We start from the raw sequence: 17,025 nt of genomic DNA, 5'->3' as shown, positions 1-17,025 counted from the left end.
TGATGACCTCCGGCTCCCGCTGAACTCCCAGCCTGGAATGTCTTCTCCCATCAAATTTGTCGACCTGGGCTTTCTCCCATCTTCAAAAGCTTCCAGAAATCCCACCTCATGCAGGACTTCTTCCCCGGTTCATTTTCCACCATGCTAAATTACATCTTTTCAGCCACTGTTAACCCATATATTTGCACTCTTCATCACAACATAGAAATATATCAACCTACACAGCTCAGTGGCTATATTATTATATTATTATAAAATCAGTCTGTGTACATTTCCTATTAATTCATCCATTTTATCTCTCCATATTCATATCTACTGCTAGCTGTATCCTGTTGGTTGACTGCTGCTCGCATTTGTGTTTTCCCCATTCAAATTCAAGCTTCTTGAGGGTGTGAATTTGGTTTCTGTTCTAGCCTCCCTAATTGTTTCCTGTTCTGCATATAGACACTCAAAATATATTATTGGAAGTTGGATTTTTTTCTCACATATCCTGCGGGCAAGTTGCTCCTTCAGCTCAAGGGAGTGCTGTCAAAATCTTTTCCCTTCTTCTCTCTCTCTTTCTCTGTTTCTTACTCACACATATGTAGGTGAGGGGGAGAGAAGTCTTCTTAGTACTTCCAGTGAAGAGTTCAAAGGTGTTCAGAGAGTTGACTAGCTTGGCACTGTAGCTACCTGTGTTTAGGAGAGGGTCCCTGATTAACCTTTCACTTTTTCACTCTGTTTTCCCCCTCTAAACTGCTTCAACACTTCCATGTTACCTATGCATGGGTCCACACCCAACTAAGAAATTAGGTGTCCGCTTAAGCCCCACTGGATTTAAGTACATGTCTTTCAACTCTGTCACTTCCTCCACCTATGATGTATTTTAGTTTCTGTCTTCTCTGCAAGATTGTAGATTCCTTGAGGGCAGGGATCATGTCTCCTCACCCTTCTAAACACTTAGTACACAAAGTAGGCACTCAATAAAGACTGACTGGTAGATATTCAGGGCGGCAAGGATTATCTCTGGTGAAGTGATGGGTTTTAACTGTGATATTTGTTAAGCGCTTACTACGTGCCAGGCACCGTCTTAAGCACTGGGGTGGATATCAGCAAATTGGGTTGGACACAGTTCCTGTCCCACATGGGGCTCACAGTCCCAATCCCCATTTTACAGATGAGGGAACTGAGGCACAGAGGAAGTGAAGTGACTAGCCCAAGGCACAGAGCAGACAAGTGGCAGAGACAGGATTAGAGCCCGTGACCTTCCGACTCTACGCCCCGTGTTCTATCCACTATGCCGTGCTGCTTCTCATGCTGTCATTCATCTTTGAAGTGACAGAGACAAATCTTCTGCAGAATAATAATAATAATAATGTTGGTATTTGTTAAGCGCTTACTATGTGCCGAGCACTGTTCTAAGCGCTGGGGTAGACATAGGGGAATCAGGTTGTCCCACGTGGGGCTCACAATCTTAATCCCCATTTTACAGATGAGGGAACTGAGGCCCAGAGAAGTTAAGTGACTTGCCCACAGTCACACAGCCGACAAGTGGCAGAGCTGGGATTCGAACTCATGAGCCCTGACTCCAAAGCCCGTGCTCTTTCCACTGAGCCACGCTGCTTCTCAGTGCTCCTGGGTAAGAAAGTTTCCGTGGCAGGCTTCTTCCCCCACCCAGTGCATGGCATCACCTGGGTCATATTATTCTTGATACTAGGACTTCTCAGGTGTCCCAAATGCAGGTAATCCATGCATGAAGGGAGATTGTTAAATCGCTGATCCCTGGGGGTTATCCCCCTCCCCTCTTAGGCTGTGAGCCTCATGTGGGTAAAGGATTGGGTGCCTCTGATCATCATGTTTCTACCTCAGTGTTGTCTACAGTGCTTGTCACAATAAAAGTCATAATCGTAATGATAATGATAATAGTAATAATAATAATAACAACATTTTCTAAGTGTTTACTATTTACTAAGTGATATATGTAGCACTGGGGTAGATCAGGTCAGATACAGTCTGAGTCCCACACGGGTCTAGCAGTATAATTAGAAGGAGAACAGGTATTTAATCCATAATTTACAGGTGAAGAAACTGAGACTTAGAAAAGTGAAGTAACTTGTCCAAGGCCAACCAGCATGCAAACAGTGGAGCTGGGATTAGAACCCAGGTCTTCTGACTGCCAATAAATACCATAACCCATTAAAGAAAATCCTCAAAAACATTTCCTGCATGTCATTTCCTTTCCCCATGCCTCCGTTGTTCACTGTGTTTACAATATTTCAATACGCTCACTGCCAGCATTACCCTACCACAACACTGATGGTGTCCTAGTAATATATTTCCAGTCTGTCAGGTTTCTCCTTTCCACAGACTGAGCTTGGAAAACCGAGTTCCAAAGCCAAGCAAATGAGAAGTTTGTCCTGTGGAGACCCCTTAGTGCTAGAGCAGGGTTTTCAGCCAGAGTGGGCTCCACCAAAGCTAATATCAGTCAGGATGTTGCTCTGACTTCCATCCTACCAAAATGCTCAGCCCTTTCACAGAAATTCCATCTCTGGTCTAGTCCTTCTAAATCCTCCTTTCCTTTATGTCTATATCTTTATACTCTACTAAATTTCCCCTATCTGGAATTTATTTTCAAGTCTGTCTCCCCCATATTCTTTCAGCTCCTTGTTGACAGGGATCAGAGTCAATACCAACTCTATTGTATTGTACTTTCCCAAGATCTTAGTCCACTTCTCTGCACACGGTGAGTGTTCAGTGAACACCACTGACTGATGGATTTTTTTTGTGTGTTTATTTTAAAGATCTGAAAAAGATGCACGAAAAGCAGATGAACTGTTGGAAGCCCCTGGGCTGTTCTGCCTAGTAGAGAGCGGCGTTCATCCGTCCAGAACCACCGTGTTGCATTCCCTGCCTCCTGGTTGGCTCCGCCTGCGGCCAGAAAACCATGACAACACCTCGGGTTCCCCTGTTGTTGCTGCTGTGGATAGGGCTGCCTCACCTTTGCTCTACAGAAATGTTCTTCAGAAGGGTCTCTGAACACCAGGCAAAAGTCTTAATGGCCCATTCGCCGGCGAGCGATGGAAAAGTGCTGCACCGTCAAAAGCGAGGCTGGATGTGGAACCAGTTCTTTTTGCTGGAAGAATATACCGGATCCGATTATCAGTATGTGGGCAAGGTAGGTGTGCAATCAGGGGCCGGAGCTCCTCGCTTTTGTTTTCCTTCTCTATTTGAAGAATTCTTTCAAACCTCTCATCCAAGACATTTACTCATTGATTCAATATTATACCTAATCTTGACCTGTATTTAATTTCAATGGTCTGAAACAATTTAATAATAATAATGTTGGTATTTGTTAAGCGCTTACTATGTGCAAAGCACTGTTCTAAGCGCTGGGGGGATACAAGGTGATCAGGATGTCCCTCATGGGGCTCACAGTCTTCATCCCCATTTTACAGATGAGGTAACTGAGGCCCAGAGAAGTGAAGTGACTTGCCCAAAGTCACACAGCTGACAAGTGTCAGAGCTGGGATTAGAACCCATGACTTCTGACTTCCAAGCCCGGGCTCTTTCCACTGAGCCACGCTGCAAAAAATCATGCATGCAAAATAGAACGTTGGTCAAACATCTCCTCCAAGACTGTAAACTCCTTGTAGGCAGGCAACATGCTTAGCAACCTATTGTACTCTCCCAAGCACTTAATACGGTGCTCTGTGAGCAGTAAGTGGTGCTCAATAAATACCATTGACGGATTGCTAGGGAGCGAGTTCCAGACTTCCCATCTTTCTAAGGGTTGAGAATGTTTTGCAGTTGCAGCTGCTTTTTCCTGTCATGGGGGAGCAGGGCACAGGCTTATGGATGTATGGCACGGGATCGCAGAGCATGAAATAAACCTATTACAATTTTTATTAATTCAAAAAGCACCCAAATGAATCTGTCTGATCACTTCCATAAATTAGAGCTTCTCTGTTGCAAGAGCCCAGTAGAAATCAATTTTATTGAGCACGTCCGATAAAGTGCAAAGAGGATGTGAAACCTGGACTAAAATAGTAACTTACAACATGAAGTCTTTTATCCTATATGTCCTAAAGCTAACAGAAATGAATATACATGGAAAAGAGCAAAAATAAATTGTGGATGGTCGATTTGAGAACAAGAAATCTGAGGAGAGGGAAGCAGGGTTGCCTAGTTGACAGAGTATGAAGGACCTGGGCTCTAATCCCAGCTCTGTCGTATGTCCTGCTGTGTGAGACTGGGGAAGTATCTTAACATCACTGTGCCTCAGCTAGGTCATCTCTAAAATGGAGATTAAGATTGTGAGTCCCCTATGGGACATGGATTATGTCCGGCCTGATGATCTAATATCTATCCTAGTCCTTATTAGGGTGCCTGGCACATATTAAGTGCTTAACAAATATCTTTAAAAAAATGAAATCATATATGACATACACACACACATATGTGTGTGTATATATATATATATATATATATATATATATATATATATATATACATATACATGCATACATGTATATATGTATGTATATGTTATGTATATATATGTGTGTGTGTGGAGATATATATAATTTTGCAACTTATTCACAAGGAATAGTCACAGAGTATTTATTCTAAATATATATGTGTACCATGTACCATTTTATTCATATTAGTCCACCTCTGAAAAATAAATTGTTGTACTAAAACAGGGGTGGGAATATTTCATGGGTCATATAATAATTACATCTGGCAGTAAGGGAGGATTGAAACAAAAGGACCAAAAGGAAGAGGAAAGTAAAGAAGAATTAAGAGGAAGAAGGTAAGAGGATATTTGAGACTGCGTCTCTTTTATTGCTGTCCCCCAAGTACTACATACAACAGGTCCTCAACTCCCCACACCCTACTATCGTGCTGTGTTCTTACTATTTTGCTCCTTCTCCTCCCTGGGTGCATGCAGCTATCAACACTGACAATTATGTGCTAAGAAAAATATTTGAATTCCTGTCAAAAATCAAGGTGACACAATTTTGCAGAGAAATTCAGCACCTCCCCCCTTACTGAACTGTAAACCTCTTAAGGGTAGGTACTCTCGCCAGTGCTTAGTACAGTACTCTGCACACAGTAAGCACTCAATATGAATGAATGAATGAATGTTTGCAACTGTACTCCCCCCCAAGCAGTTTGCAGAGTGCTTCGCACAGAATTAATGCTCCATGAATACTATGGACGGACTGAATTGCCTAACACCAATCCCTATAGTCACAACGGCTTCAGGACTGAGGACCTACTCAGATGACTCGATTAGAGTGCTTGTGGTTTTCACAATACCATTCACGCACTCATCCTCCTGCCAGCTATGTTCGATCAACTGCAATGAGGCAAGCAGGAGTGAACATTAAATTTTACATACAAAGTGCTCAGTTGCTCCAAAGTGCTGATTTTGTGCCTGACCGTCACAGTCCTGGAAGAGAGGGCTTTACTCTGGTCCGCATTCCTGAATTAAACCAATCCAAGGGGTTCTGGGGCTAAATATCCAGTCTTTCATAGATGTAATGTGGACATCATCAAAATAGTCATTTCCTTGATTTCTGTGCTTGCCGCAATTTTGCCCCATTATTTAAGGCACACAATTGTTACTCAGAAAAGAATGGCTTTGTTCCACATGCTGAGATTTAAAAAAGTGTAAAAGTTTCAAAGAAAAAGTAAATCCAGCTCTCCTTCAAAATCAGTAAGCTTTACAAATACCATTACTCACTCTGAATATTCAAAAATACTCTCCTTGCTGTATCACTTCTATTTTTCTTCCTTTCATTTTTATTGTGTTCTCAAGATAGAAATATTCCATATCCCAGCGAGCCTGCGACAACCTACCTACCAAAATTTGACCAAGAAATCTTTCAAAATATGGATGATTACAGGTGAAGAATATTGAAAATATGTTCGTATAATTTTGCAACTTATTCACAAGGAATAGTCACAGAGTATTTATTCTAAATAATTACCAATCAAAAAATGAAAGGCATTTTTTGGACCGCTTTTTCTCCTTGCTAAGTGCAAGGGTAAATACAAGATACACAGTTCAAAGACAGAATCTATAGCTCACACAGTTTACAATCTAAGACCTAATACCTTAGGAGATATTTGTTTTGGGGAAAGGAAGTGATTACATTCATTCATTCATTCAATAGTATTTATTGAGTGCTTACTATGTGCAGAGCACTGTACTAAGCGCTTCGAATGTACAAATCGGTAACAGAGACAGTCCCTGCCCTTTGACAGGCTTACAGTCTAATCGATTACAGCCATTTTCAAATGTCCACATTATTTTTAAAAAATCATAATTAATCACCTATTTGGGATATTTGATGCTTTCTCAAGTCTTTAGTGTCAAAATCCATAAGTTGTTTGGGTTTTTTTCCTCAACATCACTAAAATCGGTCTTTTTCTCTCTATCAAAACTGCTTCCAAATTAAGACAACCACTCATCCTATCCTGCCTGAGTGACTGCATGGGCCTCCTTGCTGACCTCCCAGCCTCCTGTCTCTCCCCACTCCCGTCCCCACTTCTCTCTGCTGCCAGGATCATTTTTCTACAAGAACCTTTAGAATGTGTCCACCTAATCCTCAAAAAACTCCAGTGGTCGCCCATCTACCTCCACACCAAACAGAAACTCCTCACTACTAGCTTTAAAGCCCTCAGTCACCTTGCCCGCTCTTACCCCACCTTGCAGCTCTTCTCTTACAACCAGGCCTCACAACTGATCCTCTAATACTAATCTTCTCACTGTGCCTCAATCTTGTCTATCTCACCGCCGACCTCTCGCCCACATCCTGACTCTGACTCGGAACGCCCTCCCTCTTCCAGTGTGACAGACAATTACTCTCCCCCCATCTTACTGAAGGCACATCTCTTCCAAGAGCTTTTCCCTGACTAAGCCCCTCTTTCCGCTTTGCCCATTCCCTTCTGCATCACCCTCTCCCTTCTGCATCACCCTGATTTGCTCCTTTTGTTCTTACCCGATCCCAGGCCCATAGCACTTTCTTCAATCCTATTTATTTAGCACTTTATATGTGCAAAGCATGTACTAAGCTCTTGAGGAAATACAATATAACATCGAACAAACACATTCCTTCCCACAAGGAACTCACAGTCTGGAGGGGGGCAGATCTATAATGTATTTATTTAATGTCTGCCTTCCCCACTTTAGGCTGTGAGATCACCGTAGTCAGCAAATATGTCCATTTATTGTTGTATTGTCCTCTCCCAAGCGCTTAATACAGCACTCTGAACAGAAAATAAGTGCTCAATAAATATAGCTGAATAAATTGAATCAATAAGTTTCTCCCTTAGCTTGTATACACTATGTCCACTGAATCATAAACTCCTTCAAGGCATAGAATGTGTCTTTTGATTGTTGTACCCTTGACCACTTAGTATAGTGCTGTGTAAATGGAAGATGCTCGATAAATATCGCTTACTTGACCTGATAGTGTAAACTCCTGGAAGGTAGGGATCATTTCTCTCAGTTGGAATCTTCCAAAGGCCTAGTCTAGGACTCTGTCCAAAGAAAATGCTCAGTAAATACTATTGATAGATCCATTGCTATTCTGATTCTGCAGGATAATTAATATGTCTTTTGGCAGTTTTTTAAAAGGAAAATTACATTTATTATCAGGGTGCCAAGAGGTTTAATTAAATATTCCGTTAAAAAAAAACCTTAAAAATCCCAATCATAATTTTCCCGATGCACTCTACTAACCTTCATCAGTAAATCTAATAATAGTAGTAATTGTGTTACATGTTAAGCACTTATTATGTGTCAGAAACTCTTCTAAATGCGGGGGTAGATACAAGATGATCAGGTTTGACACAGTCCCTGTCCCACATAGGGCTCACAGACTTAATCCCCATTTTACAGATGAGGGAACTGAGGCAAGGAGAAGTTGTGACTTTCCTAAGGTCACACAGCAGATGAGTAGGAGCTGAGATTAGAACTCAGGTCCTTCTGACTCCCAGGCCCATGCTCTAGCCATTAGGCAACATTGCCTCATTTCTATTTAAGCGCTTACTATATGCCAAGCACAGTATTAAGTACTGGTGTATACACGAGATAATCAGGCCCTGCATGAGGCTCAGAGTATAAGAAAGGTATACAATTTATAAAGTTCAATGAAATTCATGTGAAAATCCCAGAAACCTTTTTTTTTTCTAAATAAACCCCAAACTTAATGTCTTTTCCTCAGTCTTCAACCAAATATGACTTTTCTCAGTGCTTCATTTTCCTTTGCTACATCCAATCTACTTTAATCACTGAAACACTATCGTTTCTACGTGGGGATAATTAAGTTTATCATGGAGTTCTCCAATTCTGAACTTGCCCGAATAAGAGCGGCCCCACAAATCACTGTTAAAACGAGAACTTCATGTACGAAGTGCAATACCAAGATAGGAGTAAAACATTGTTGGTTTTTTTTTTCGTTTTTTTTCTCAACACAAGCGAAACATGGAAAACATTCCATTGAATTGCAGCACAAGGATAAAGGAGATTGGATTGGGTCTCTATGAAATAAGGTCTTGTGTAATAAGACTGTCAATGCAAATATATGCCTGCTGGGAGCAATAACCACATTTGCTGGCATCTGCCCTGCTCTGATGCTCCTGCTGTTTTCCAGCTCGGACTTGTATAAAAGGGGGAAGGAGAACTGTGGGGTTTTTGTGGTACTGGCTGTTGTTACTTTTTAAGATTTTTTTTGTTTGTCATTTGCCCTGGTTTTCACAAAGAAATAGAACAGACCTCCCTCCCCTTCCCTTGCCAAGCCAGCTGGAGTATAAACTACTCAATGATGGCAAAAAACGGGTGAAGGCAAAGTAATGTCCGTCGCTGGCAAAGTCTTCCCTCTAGACTGTAGGCTCATTGTCAGTCCGTGGTATTTACTGAGTGCCTACTATGTGTAAAGCATTGTCCTAAGCACTTGGGAGTGTATAATATAACAATAAACAGACACATTCACATTCCCTGTCCACAGTGAGTTTACAGTCTAGGGGAGGAGACAGACATTAATATAATTACAGATATGTACATGTGGGCAGGGAAGGTGTCTACCAACTCTGTATAGTATGCTCTCCCAAGCGATTAGTACAGTGCTCTATGCAAAGTAAGCACTCAATGAATAGGATTGCTTTGATGGATCTCCTAACCACAGTTCTATGTGACCGACCTAATTAACTTAGACTTAGGTGGGTGCTTAGAACAGTGTTTAATACATCAACCAGGGGTATTTATTAAGTGCTCAAAGTGTACAGAGCACTTCACTAAGTACCTGAGAGAGTAGCAGACACATTTCCTGTTTATTAGAAGCTTACAACCCAGATATTAAAATAAATGATGGCTTTGTACATGACTGCTACGGGGCCGAGAGTGGGGTGAATATCAAGTGCTTAAAAGATACAGATTCATTCATTCATTCAATAGTATTTATTGAGCACTTACTGTGTGCACAGCACTGTACTAGGCGCTTGGAATGTACAATTCGGCAACAGATAGAGACAATCCCTGTCCATTGACGGGCTTACAGTCAAATCAGGGGAGTCAGACGGACAAAAAAACAAAAACTGAATCACAATAAATAGAATCAAGGGGATGTACAGATCACATGCACAGATTACACAGAAAAGAGAGGGAGTGGGAAGCTCAACAAATAATAATAATAAAAATAATAGAGTAATAATAACAACAGCAATAACAACTCCACCAGTAATTCCATTCTGTCACTACAGGCAACACTGTTCTCCTAACCAGGTTTCTGGAGAGATATTGTGGATCCCTTCAGGCAAACCATCACCATTACTGAAAAAACAACTCAAGTTCATGTCCTGCTGCCAGGATGTGCCTTTTCTTGTGAACCCTTGATGCCTCCCAAGGGACAGTGTCTAATTCTCACTTGTATATTCTTTCCCGGTTCTTACTTAGTACAGTGCTCTATAAACCAGTCAACTCTTAATTAATAATACTAGTAGTATAACGCTCACCCCAGGGGTGGTGGGGGGTGGGAGGGCAGGGCAGAATAAAGCAGCACTTTCATAGATAAAGCATAAAAGAATAAGAAATGCAGTCTACCCCTTGGCAGTGTCATCTTTGAATTAAAGGATGACTCAATCGCTTTACTTCTTCAAACTATTTTATCCTTTTCATCATTTTCTCTATCAGCCACATGGATTGTTTAACAACCAGTAAAGGTCTTTGAATTAGGCAAGGGTATACAAACAGTCACCAGGCAGGCCTTGAGGAAAACCAAGCACGATTATTATCAATACCTATTTTCTAACCTCCAGGCATTCTCTAGGCACACATAAAATCTAATTTAAAAGACATGTTCTTGATATAGGAGCTAACAGTCTGGCTAGAGATAGCACTGGCTAGACAAGACAAGGGCAATAGGTAAAAGGGGAAAATGTTAACAGAGACTGACCTGCCTTTGGTTGCTCCCAGAAGACACATGTGATCCCCCTAGGAAATTTCCAACTCAAATTATGATCACTGCATTTACCAGTAGGTTGTTTCCATTTTGTCTTTTTTTTTTTTTAAGTTTTTCTTCATTTGCAATTACCTCTTACTTGAAATATCACTCACCTTTCCAATCAGTATCTAAGTGGATTTGGTCCTTTTTACCCGGTTTTCTGTAGGAGTACTTCTTCTTCTTCTTATTATGACCAATTATTATTAACAATATGCTTGTTAAGTGCTTACTGTGTGCCAAGCAATGTTCTAAACCCTGAGGTAGATTCAAGTTAATCAGGTTATACACAGACCCCCTTTCATATGAGGCTCCCAATCTAAATAAGAGGGAGAATAAGCAGTTTGTGGAGATGGTGATCCCTTCAACTAGAAATATGGGGAGATTCATTACTATGGTAAGGAAGGGAAATGGTGGCACTGGTTAATATGGGGAAGCCATCTGCCAATTTTGCCAATCAAATGGTATTTGTGAAGTCTTGAGAAATTTTCAATATTAATAATGATGACTCTGCTGTTTTATTTAAAAAATATTTGCTGTTTGCAGCATAAGAAGCTCCCATTCTAAGAGGTAGTACTGGAAGGTACCTCATTTCCATTTTGTGGATGAGCAAACTAAGGCTCAGAGAGCTTAAGTCACTTGTCCCAGGTCACACAGCAGGCCAGGGGAGGGATATGGACAATTATCTCCTGGCTCCCAGTCCCACATTGGAAGGATAGACCCTCTCACTGAAAAAAGTTACATTTCTAAGAGCAATTTAAATTCAAAAGCTTAAGGGCAGTTCCTTGCTTAAGTGGAAAATAGCTGAGGAAAATGTTGCAGTTGCAGATATCCAAAAGGGGCACCTGGCAGCACAGAAGGATTACAGCAAAAAAGAAAATATCTAGAGAGATTCAATACAGAAAAAGTAGCTTTTAATCTTTCACAAACATCTCCCATTATTATTCACCCATAAGTGTTCCATGTAAAATAGCTAAAAAAAAAAAAAGAAATTGTATTACTGAATTTGTATTACTACCAGAGCTCTCGTGTTTTCAATTTGAGGCACCATGTAATTATATATTCAATTATATTTTGTTACTGCTGGATGGAATATTATTGTTCTTTTAGCAAATAAAAGGAGAGAAAAGTAAGATGTGATAATGCCTGGCTCATCACTGTTGGGACTCAATATCCCCAGGTAAAGGGGAAGACTGAAGAATTATTCAGGTAATTTTCTCCAAAGTATATTCACTCATTCAATTGTATTTATTGAGCTCTTTCTGTGTGCAGAGCACTGTGCTAAGTGCTTGGGAGAGTACAATATAACAGTAAGTGACACATTCCCTGCCCACAATGAGCTTACAGTTTAGAGGGAGATACGGTGTCCAAAATGACCGACATCAACGGGTTAACTGTTCAATTCTCCACTTTGCTGAAGTTGTGCAGACTCAAACGAAGGCTCGCACACCAATCAATGGCATTGAACGGTTTCTGTGTGCAGAGCCCTGATAAGGTAACAGATGTGATATGCACATATATTACTAGGGGAAGAAGGATGTTGAGACTATCTAGATCCAAAATGAATCCTCAAGTTTACCCTCCCCACTTGCAGCTAGGTCTCTTGCGGGCCAAACCCCGGGGGACTCAGGAGTCTGACTTCCAGTCTGGGCATCCGGCACGCAGTTCTGAATCCCTTTTGGGGCCTCACAGAGGAGTGGTGAGATTGCCTGGCCAGAACAACGGATATTTGGGCCAGTGAGGCCTGAGGTCAGAAGCTGAGTGTTCTGCCTATGAGTCCACTGCTCCAAGATGGCTCTCCATGCTCTCTGACTGGGGACAATATCATGAGCCCCGGGGGGAAGCTCCACGAGGCCTGAGGATGTTGGAGGAAGTCTCAAGAGGCCTGCTCCAAGAAGAATCAGGAAACCCAAGCCAGGATTGTTTCCTACTTGGGGATCCCAGTGAGGACTCTCTCTAACCATGGCCCAAGGACACCTTCAGACAGGTTAAACACACATCCTACCCAAGGTTTCTCAAAGCTCTGTTAGGTCCAGGTGTAGAGAGTCAGGGTGGATGTGGGAGTAACCTATGCACTGTCAAAATAATAATAATAATAACAACTAATCCCTTACTAGGTATCAAGCACTTTTCTAAGCACATGAGTGGATACAAGTTAATCAGGTTGGACACAGTCCCTGCCTCACATGGGGTTCACAGTATAAGGAGGAGTGTATGCATGTATTGAATCCCCATTTTATAAAGGAGGAAACCCAGGTTTAGAATCCAGATCATCTGACTCGAAAGGCTGAGCTCTTTCAATTATGCCAAGCTGCTTTTCTTGTACACCTGTCTGTGCCTGCAGTACTAGAAGTTTCAGAGAAGAAGATGGGGTTAGGGGTTAGTTTGTTAAGAAGCAGCATGGTTTACTGGAAAGAGAATGGGCCTGGGAGTCAGAGGAGTTGGGTTCTAATCGCAGCTCTGCCACGTGTCTGTCTGCTGGGTGACCTTGGGTAAATCACAACTTCTCTGGGCCACACTGATCTCACCTGTAAAATGAAGATTAAATCCTATCCCCTCCTACTTAGACTGTGAGCCCCGTGTGGCCCAGGGTCTATCGTCCAACCTGATTAACTTGTACCTACTCCGTTGCTGTTGTACTCGCTCATTCAACTGATCGATTCATGGCATCTACTGAGCACCTATTGAGTGCTAGGCACTGTAATCATCACTTGCGAGAGTCACACAGTTGCCAGAAACCTGTTCCCTGTCCTCAAGGAAATTACAAAGCCAATGGAGGAGTCAGACAAAAAAAAAAAATTTGCAGCTAGTGACAACTGGAGGAAGAGCAATAATAAAGCATCGCACAAACATTAGGATGAAACCGATGAATAGTTGCATGCACGGATTAATACAAATATATATGTATACATTCTACATATACACATATGTTCACAAGTTCTGAGGACAGGATCAAAGTAAATCAGTGCTACGGGTGGGAATTTTTCTGACATGTCTGCGATGTGAATTAATCAGGACTCCTGGAGGAGGGAGACTTTAAAGAGCTACAAAGCTGTGCTTTGGCAAATTTTAAGGAAAAGGGAGGTCCAGGCTGGGGAAACAGCATGAGTCATGAATCAGAAGTGGGAAGATTGGAGTGTGGTACATTTAGAAGGTGACCTTGGGAAGAACAAAGAGTCCAAGTTAGAGCAAAGTGAAGAAAGTTGCTATGTAAGACGGAAAGGGCATCTGGAAAGCATTTAAGCCAAGTGTTTTAATAGGACTAGTCACTTAGTAGTGAGCCACGACTTACCTTCTGAACGATTCCTTCATTTCAGTCAATCAGTCATATTTATTGAGTACTACGTGCAGACCACTGTAGTCATCTTGGGAGATTATAACAGAGTGGCTAGGTGTATTCCCTGCCAATGGTGAGTTTACAGTCAATGGCTAAAACACCATTTCCTTTTTTTATTGTATTTAACTTCTCTAGTTTCTCCAGGTTTTCTTGGGTAGCATGGGTCTGGGAGTCAGAGGACCTGGATTATAAACCCAGATCTGCCACTTCTCTGCTGTGTGACTCTGGGCAAGTTACTGAACTTCTCTGTGCCTCAGTTCCCTCATTTACAAAATGGGGGTTCAACACCTGTTCTCTCTCCTGCTTAGACTATGAACCCCTTGGGGGACTTGATTATGTTGCATCTACCCCAGTGCTTAATACAGTGATTAAGCACTAAAAACACATACTACAATTATTATATCCTATGATTTTTGTGGCTCTCCAGTTCTCAAATTGTGTGCTACAGTTCTGTGCTCTCAAGCCTTTGCGATTTAAATGAGTGAGATTTCAGAAAATTAAGAGGGAGACTTTAATATCTCATTGAAACACCTAGTGAAATTCTTCATCACAGGAGTGAGCTGTAAACCTGCTTAAGATTAAGCCCAAGTGAGAGAGAATTGGAAGGTATCAGAAGTGACTCATCTTACCAAGATAACAGTTCTGTTGTTATGGAGGTAAATATATATAAGAATTGAAATTGATTTTTTTTTGTTTACCTAAGCCAGAATTCAATAGCCTCTAGGTCTTCTTAATGTCTTACACCTTTATTACTTTGTTTCTTGCCTTGCTTCCTACATCCACCACATCGCTGCATGCAACTCCTGGATTGTAGCTGTGGGATTATTGTCAGTCTCATCTCAATGACTCCCATAGGCACAATGTCAATCAACTGTACTTACTGAACACTTTCTGTGTGCACAGTACAGTATTAAGAGCTTGGGAGAGTATAACAACAGGTATTTGGTGGACATATTCCCTGCCACAACAAGTTCAGGTCGTCGGTAAACAAGGAAATCTGGTCCAAAATGAAGTAAAACTAATGGGTCCATTTGGGTCTTAGTTGGGTCAGGTCTTTAGTTACAGGATCTCTGAGGGTCTGTCATTATTATCACTATATCCACTATATTGGTTGAGGTCACCGGTGCCATCCAGACAAGGTGACTTACATACTCAGAGCTACCCAAAAGAGGATTCACAGGCAATCATATTACTGCAAAATAATGCCCTTCTTCCTATTCCAACTACTTGCCAATAATTCTTATCTGCCTGCTTGCCCCATTAGAGTGAAAGCCCCTCAAAGGTGGGGAACATGTGCCTTGTTTCTGCTCTATTCTCCCACGCATTTTGTAATTATTAAATTTATTCATGATATTTTAAGTGCTATGTGGCAGGCATAGTACTAAGCCTTGGGGTAGACACCAAATAATCAAGCTGTACACAGTCCCTGTTCCACATGAGGATAAGAGTTAAGATAGAGTAAAAGCAATCCCTATTTTAGAGATAAGGAAACTGAGGCACAGAGAAGTTAAGTGAGTTACCCAAGATCACTCAGTAAACAAGGGGCAGAGCTGGGACTAGAACCCAGGTCCTCTGACTCCTAGGCCCAGGCTCCTTCCATTAGGCCTTGCTGCTTCACTATAGGACAGATGCCTGCTTACTTGTATTTATGTCTTAATGTCTGTTTACTTGCACTGATATCTCTCTCCCCGCCTCTAGACTGGGAGCTGGTTGGAGCTTGTCTCTCTTTTATTGCTGTATTGTCCTTTCCCAAGCCAGTAGTACAGTATGGGCTCAATAAATATGATTGAATGAATGAAAGAACAGTGATTAGCCTTCAGCAATTACTCAATAGATAGCACTGGTGAATAGATAGGAAATAGGGTCCAAATTCCACTCATTTAGAATGGCATATTCAGAAGAAACTTTAAAATATTGACCAGGGACAGAAGCCACATTCTGACTCGGCAAAATTGCTGCATGAAAGTGCACATATTCAGCTGCCTCGGGTTTCCCCAATGTATTTTTAATTTATAAATTTGTAATGTTAATGTGTAAATGTAATCAACAGTTGCCTGCTCGCGCTTAAAAAAAGCAACAATTTTGTAGCATTATGTTGCTTTCTTATCTCAAATAGTTGCGGCAACAATCATAATATTAATCTGGGTTTAGGAATTCGTGTTTTCTGTTTATGACCTTCAGCCAAACATTCAGCTTTGTGCCTCAGTTTTCCAGTCTCTAAAATTAGTGGAAGATTTAGAAGGACAATCTATATGGAGAGGATTAAAAGGTCCCACTAATATGGAGAGGAAAATGTGTTCAAATGATAGATTTTAATATAGTCATAAGGATGTGAAATACTATCATCTGTAATCATTCCTCCATTCAATCGTATTTTTTGAGTGCTTACTATGTGTAAAGCACTGTATTAAGTGCTTATAATCAGCCTTCATCCACTGTCCTTCTGACTCCCAGCCCTGCGCTCCAGCCACTCGGCCAAGTTGCTTCTCTAGAGTTCGTGGGATGCCCAGCAGGCCTTACTAGCAGTTACTGGCAACAAAGGGAAAGATAATGACAAAATGATAGTAATGGGAAGGGGTAAAAAATCGTCTGAGTAGAGAGTATTCTATGATGCTTCAGGAAGTCTGATTCATCAGAGTATGCTAAATGTGAGATATGGACAATGCTCAAGGCAGGGATGGTATTCAACATTTTCCCTGCAAGACTAAGTGAACACAAAGCAGGAGGGAGCCAGACACAAGTCTAACTAGCTGACTAACAAAAGTAATCCTTCACTCCAGACAGGGCTGGTCCTGGGACCCCGTTTTAAAATGTTTTTCCTTGGGGTCAGAATACATCTTTCATTCATTTATTTTATTTTTTAATGGTATTTGTTAAAAACATACTGTGTGTCAGGCACGGTATTAGGCTTTAGGGTAGAGATAAGCTAATCAGGTTGCCCACGCTCCCTGTCCCACAAGGGGCTCACAGTAATAATAATAATAATAATAATGTTGGTATTTGTTAAGCGCTTACTATGTGCCGAGCACTGTTCTAAGCGCTAGGGTAGACATAGAGGAATCAGGTTGTCCCACGTGGGGCTCACAGTCTTAATCCCCATTTTACAGATGAGGGAACTGAGGCACAGAGAAGTTAAGTGACTTGCCCACAGTCACACAGCCGACAAGTGGCAGAGCTGGGATTCGAACTCATGAGCCCTGA

At 41.5% G+C, this 17,025-nt stretch overlaps 1 protein-coding gene across 4 annotated transcripts in view; it reads left to right on the top strand.

The window, feature by feature from the left end:
* Window positions 1–17,025, top strand: part of CDH10 (cadherin 10) — a 93,503-nt gene that overhangs the window by 38,014 nt on the left and 38,464 nt on the right. For 2 of the 4 annotated variants that reach the window (XM_029054084.2, XM_001508224.6), the window contains exon 2: window positions 2,781–3,154. In XM_029054084.2, the coding sequence (XP_028909917.1) occupies window positions 2,924–3,154 (231 nt within the window). In that variant the 5' untranslated portion in view covers window positions 2,781–2,923. Of the gene's footprint in view, window positions 1–2,780; window positions 3,155–17,025 lie in introns of those variants that run through there. The other 2 variants (XM_029054085.2, XM_016225261.3) reach the window with 1 other exon arrangement.

This window comes from Ornithorhynchus anatinus, chromosome X3 (genome assembly GCF_004115215.2).
Source record: "Ornithorhynchus anatinus isolate Pmale09 chromosome X3, mOrnAna1.pri.v4, whole genome shotgun sequence".
In the NCBI taxonomy this organism is placed as follows: domain Eukaryota; kingdom Metazoa; phylum Chordata; class Mammalia; order Monotremata; family Ornithorhynchidae; genus Ornithorhynchus; species Ornithorhynchus anatinus.
This window is presented reverse-complemented; position numbering and strand designations above follow the sequence as displayed.